General features: G+C 52.2%; 1 protein-coding gene across 2 annotated transcripts in view; it reads left to right on the top strand.

Moving 5' to 3' along the window:
* The window catches only part of Aldh1l1 (aldehyde dehydrogenase 1 family member L1), a 42307-nt gene that overhangs the window by 13427 nt on the left and 22880 nt on the right, over nucleotides 1–6000 (top strand). For both annotated transcript variants that reach the window (XM_035448801.1, XM_035448800.1), the window contains 3 exons: nucleotides 563–710; nucleotides 1455–1574; nucleotides 2640–2767. In XM_035448801.1, the coding sequence (XP_035304692.1) occupies nucleotides 563–710; nucleotides 1455–1574; nucleotides 2640–2767 (396 nt within the window). The remainder of the gene's footprint in view (nucleotides 1–562; nucleotides 711–1454; nucleotides 1575–2639; nucleotides 2768–6000) is intronic.

Below are 6000 nucleotides of genomic sequence, written 5' to 3'. Positions count from 1 at the left end.
GTGTGGGAGCACTTCTAGTGAGTGGAGGAGCACTGCTAGTGAGTGTGGGAGCACTTCTAGAGAGTGGAGGAGCACTGCTAGTGAGTGGAGGAGCATGGGAACAGATGGGAGATGGCCCTGGAGGTTTTCCTGTCTTCAAAGCCTGTAGTCTGGGGCTATTGGAGTCTTCCAAAAGGAAGTTCTGGGTAGGAACTGGAGACAGAGGGTGAAGAGGACTATATACTTGATTTGTACATACTTTTTCCCAAACTATGTCCTTTGAAGGTTATTAATAATCTATCAGTTATCAACTGTCATCCATGGTGTTGTCTCATAGAATCACAACAAAATTTGAGAGAGGCTGTTCTATTATTGTTTTATGGATGATAAAAATCAAAGGCTCAAATTCAGTAGCTAGTACCCACAGAGTGAGAGTTTGGAACCAAGGCCTTCTGCATCCAGAGCCTGGGTCCCCACCCTACTGCCAGGCTTATGAGCCCTGCTCATGACTGTCCAGGCCACCTCCTCTTACACAGGAGCCACAGGGTCTGCTGAGCCTTTGCCCTCCTTCTCTTCCCTTCAGACTGGTGGAGGAAGTGAAGGAGCTGTGTGATGGGCTGGAGTTGGAAAATGAAGACGTTTACATGGCTACCACCTTTGGGGACTTCATCCAGCTCCTAGTGAGGAAGCTGAGAGGGGAGGACGAAGACAGCGAGTGTGTCATCAACTATGTGAGTGCTGCCCTGGGCCTGTAGACCCACTGCGACACCTTGCTCCCTCCCCAGCACCAGGAACCCAGGAGCCTGGTACCCACCCTCCAGTTTCACCAGCCCTGGGTACGCAGCGAATATTGCTGTCCAGCACCCAGAGCGTGGGCAAATCCCACATCTCAAACTCTAGAGAGGAAAGGCTTCTTTCCCAGTGAGGAGGGCAGTCAACCCTGCATGCTCAGCTTGTACAAAGGGGAGTGCCACAGTGACTGGAAATCCATGTATGAAAAAGTTCTTAAGCAGTCTCCCTTAGGGTAGCCTAGAGGAGTGGGTTTCTGGGTACCTTGTTCACCTGGTGGTTTGGAACAAAAGTTGGGCGAGTGGAGGTGGCCTAGGTGGGTGCTCAGTCACCTGTAGGACAGTGGACAAATAGCCCATGGAAAGATTTCGGCATGGGGCTGGTGTTCGTGGCACTCCTGGGTTCAGAGTGGAGAAGTCAATGTAGGAGGTAACATGTCTGAGAGTAAACAGGACCTCCCCGCCCATAGCAAGCCACCACCTAGAACCCACCCCCCACTAGCCCAGTGTCACAGGAGAACCTAGCAGAGCTGGGCCTCCAGCCCTGACACTGCCTGGGTCTGTCTAGGACAGCCCCTGGAGCCTCAGCCTTTGTGTGGCGTGTACATCCCTCTGTGTGTCCCTGGGCATGTGCTTGTCACAGATGCCGGTGTGAGAGACCCGTTGTGACTGAGCCTTCCTCCCTAGGTGGAAAGGACAGTGAACAAGCTGACTCTTCAAATGCCCTACCAGCTCTTCATCGGGGGCGAGTTTGTGGATGCCGAGGGCTCCAAGACCTATAACACCATCAACCCAACAGATGGCAGTGTGAGTTCGGGCTGCAGCCCTGTCCTTCCCACCATCCTCGGACCTGGCTTCTAAGGGCACTGGCCAGAGGCCTGTGCTTGGATGTGTGTGTCTTTGTTACGGATGGACGTGAAGGGGTCCAACCTAGGCCACAGGAATGGAGGAGAGCAGGGCAACTGGGGGAGGGGAGAGGAGGCAGGAGAGTACGGAAGAACCAGAATATGCTTTAGAGACTGAGGACTGAGGGCGCTTAAGAGCCATTGCTCCCCTCCACACTGCAGCTGTCCCTCTTGTGTGGAGGACACCATCAGCAAAGTCTTCCTCAAATATAACCCTGTGTTTGCCAAACAGTCTTTACTGTGAAGCTCTCGTGCCATGACCCAATGTGTTTGCCACATCAACAAAAGACCACACACCTAAAGGTCTCTGAGATGAGACCGGCACAGGGATGACTTCCATATGTGGTACCCACTCAGTCCTACAGAAAATAGAGCAGCTTAAAATGGGTCATCTGGGGGAAGCTGACAAAATGAATTTCAGGGGGCAGGCAGGATGGATGGCGCCCTCAGGATGCCACCCTTGCAAGTGTGACATGGACAGGGCTGCCTGCCAGTCCCCAGGGCCTTGGATAGGAAGGGCAAGGATGTTCATGGTAGCCTACCAGGGGATGCTGCCTCGCTCCTCTGCCTGGCCCCCTGACTCCCCTTGGCTACAGCCACATCCCACAGGACCTATCCAGCCAGGAATGTGACTGGAACGAGGATACAGAATCCCTGTGTGTAGAAGCCTTTCTGGCTCAGCTCACTGAGCCAGTGGATCTCAGCTTCCAGTGTGAACAGCACTAGACTGCCTGGGCTCCTCAGACACAGCTGGGGTGACCGTCAGCCCCTTTGTGCTCCATGTGAATGTGAGAGGGTGTGCAGAGACCTCAAGGTCCCACCCTCTTTGCCGTCTGATTCCTCCCTAGCCACCAGTGGCAGCACTTTCCCTCAGTGCCAGCCTACGTGGTGGGGACCCTGCCTCTGGGTGGCCTCAGGATGAGGCAAGGAGCCAGGGGAGACTGTCACATCTCTGTTCCTTCCACAGGTCATCTGCCAGGTGTCCCTGGCCCAGGTGAGTGATGTTGATAAGGCAGTGGCGGCAGCGAAGGAGGCCTTTGAGAACGGACTATGGGGGAAGATAAACGCGCGTGACCGAGGCCGGCTCCTGTACAAGTGAGTTATGAAACACCTGCTGTCCTCACCACCTTCAGCTAGGAGTAGGGGTGGGGCAGGGAGTAGGGGTGGGGGCAGGGATTAGGGATGGGGGCAGGGAGTGGGAGCAGGGACAAGGAGTAGGGCAAGGGACAGGGAGTAGGGGCAGGGGCCAGGTGGGACCCTATAGAGAGCTCTATGTCTGGGGTCCCACCAGTGGGAAGTGGTCTGGGCACTGCAGCCTAAGGGTTAGAAGATGTCTTCAGAAGGGTTGGAGAGGCAGGTAAGGGATCCACAGCTAGCAGTGGCCTTAGAGGAAAAGTGCTGGGGGAGTAAAAAGCTGCAGAGGTGAGGCTGTGCTCTAGGGGGTGCTGTAGAGGCATAGCTCAGATGGGAACCAGCAAGGACTGGGGCCTCCAGGGAGAGGCGCTGGGTCCTGTCTGCTTGTCACTGCTCAGCCTGGCTACTAGCAGCTGGGACCCAGTGGTGGCATGTCTTCTTCTTTCAGGATTTTTAAAAGTATGTTATTAGTATGGTGTGTGTGTGTGTGTGTGTGTGTGTGATGTATATGATGTGTGTAGTGTATGATGTGTGTGGTATGTGTGTGTGGTGTAGTGTGTGTTGTGGTGTATGTGTTGCGCATGTATGTATGTGTGGTGTGTATGTGAGTATGTGATGTGTGGTTGTGTGGGGGTGGTATATGTATATGGTGTGGTATGGTGTAGTGCGTGTTGTGGTGTATGTGTTGTGTGTGTATGTATGTGTGGTGTGTATGTGTATATGTATGTGTGTATGTGATGTGTGGTGTGGGGGGTGGTGTATATGGTGTATATGGTGTAGTGCGTGTTGTGGTGTATGTGTTGCGTGTGTATGTGTGTGTGTGATGCGTATGCTTTCTACAATCAGTTCCCTCCTACTGCGGGTTCCAGGTATCAAACTCAGGTTGTTGGGCTTACACAGAAAAGGCTTTAGCCACTGAGCCATTTTGCTAGCCCACATCTTCCTCTCACTAATGTGTTTTAACAAGAGGAAGGGGCCCAACCCTGTAGTGCCAGCTACAAGTCTTGGATTTCTGGTTGCTTGAGCTAGTAACAAAGTGTGCAGGTATGAAGGCGCCTAGATGAAACCCTTGTACCCCTAGAGCCATGACCATGGTGTAGGGGACACAGCAGTACCCCTCGTTGATGCCAAACATATCTCTCATTTCCAAAGGGGCAAGACAGCTAACAGGAGTGGTCGTGGGGAACATGAGTCCAGATGCCCCAAATGACATGTTCCAACATGAAAGCAGTTCCATGGATTTTAAAACCTTTGTGTATGTCTGTGTGTGTTGGTGTGTGTGCATGCTCATATGTGTGATGTGTTGGTGAGTGGGGGTCAGAGGGCAACCCCAAGTGTGATCCCTGATCATCTACCTTGTTTGATACAGGGTCTCTTGGGGTTTGTTTTGTTTTGTTTTGTTTTTTGGTTGCATATGCCAGGCTAGCTGACTCCCAAGCTCCTGGGAACTCTCCTGTCTGTTTCTGCCTCCCATCTCACCACAGGCATACTGGGATCCCATCTCACCACAGGCATACTGGGATCCCATCTCACCACAGGCATACTGGGATCCCATCTCACCACAGGCATGCTGGGATCTGAACTAAGGTCCTCAAAATTGCACAGCAAGTGTTTTATGCACCGAACCCTTAGTGAGGTTTTACAGCTATACCATAATAGAAAGCTATAGATCAAGAAAATTTTAAAAGTACAGAAATAGAGTCAGACAGATGACTCAGCCATTAAAAGTACATGCTGCTCTTGCAGATGACCCAAGTCAATTCCCAGCACCCACTGGGAAGCTCACAACCACTAATTCTAGGGGGTTCTGAAGCCCTCTTCTGGCCTCTGAAGGTACTGCACACACATGAAGTACCTACATATCTTCAGGCAAACATGCACATAAAATAAAAATAAGTAAGTCTTACAAGAAAAACATTCCCACAGCAGTAGAAGCACCAGGTGAAGGGGCACAGCAAAGGGGGATATCTCTGTTGTAAGTCCCAGATGATGTCTGAAGACATCTCTAACTTTGGGGTTAATGGAAGCTAGCGGTCTGATATATTCACATATTTCAAAAGGTTTCACCTGGGAGTCACAGTGATGTGACTGTGGCTAACTCGGGGACCAAAATTAGCCTGTGACAGTTTGGCTTGGGATCTGCAGCAGTCCAACCTTCCACAACCACCCATTCTATTCAGTCCATCTGCCTTGGAAAACCACTAATCTGCCATGGCTTCTCCCCAGGCAGGGAACTCCAGTTCACACTCTGTACTAGGGAGTGATATTTCCAGAAGCAGGGGGTAATGGAAAGATGAACCAAGCAGACTCGGAGGAAGCCAGTTGAATCTGCCCGACTTTTTTCTGTGTCCTTGGAAGTCCCTGAACAGTGTGAAGCCCAGTTTTGATGCTGGCCTACCTGGATTTGTCTGCTGACAGGTGGGAGAGCATGGCTCTCCTGTACAAGTGGTGTTCCGTTCCGTCTGTTCCTGTAGCCAGATATTCCAGGTGGCACAGCAGCGGGGAGCCAGAGAGAGCCCTAGGTGGCATGGAGAATAGAACAGGACTGGGGAGTTGGGGCAGACAAGGCTGAGGAGATACGCCTTGATGAGGTTTCCAGACTCCCTGAAGAAGCCATGGATTTTAGGGCGAGTCAGCTAGTGACCCCATGGTTCCCAGACCTGGCAATGGTCTCAGTTGTGAAACTCCAGACACCCTTGAACCTTAAACAGCTGGAAGCCATCCTCCCTGAGGTGATCTTCTGCCACCTGGTGGCCACTGTTACAACAACCCCTGCTTCCTCACCATGACAGTGCCAGCCCCTAAGAGGAAACTGACTCTGGTAATGGAATGAACATCTCCAATGATCCCTGCTGTGTATGTGCTCAGCTAGCTCAGCTCAGCAGGCCTGGGGCAGGCAGCACAGTCCTTCTGGAGAAGTAGCTGTAGAGTAGCCCCAGGCTTGGTGCAGAGCCCCTGGCAAAGGTCCTGAGGTCGGAGGCCTGGGTTCCCTGAACATCACACAAGGAACTGTGTGCCCTGAAATGAACTTGATACGGTATCTCAGAGCAACTCTACCACACATAGATTGTGACTGTGTCCTAAGGGAAGAGGGTGACTGTGGGGTGTCCTGGAGGGTGTCGGCAGCTTTGTCAGGTGCAGCTGAGGCCTGTGTGCAGAAGGGGCAGGGTGGGGACTGACCAACCAGCTTCAGT

This window comes from Cricetulus griseus, chromosome 8 (genome assembly GCF_003668045.3).
Source record: "Cricetulus griseus strain 17A/GY chromosome 8, alternate assembly CriGri-PICRH-1.0, whole genome shotgun sequence".
Classification (NCBI taxonomy): domain Eukaryota; kingdom Metazoa; phylum Chordata; class Mammalia; order Rodentia; family Cricetidae; genus Cricetulus; species Cricetulus griseus.
The sequence above is the reverse complement of the archived record's forward strand: the minus strand, read 5'-3'. Positions and strand labels throughout refer to the sequence as shown.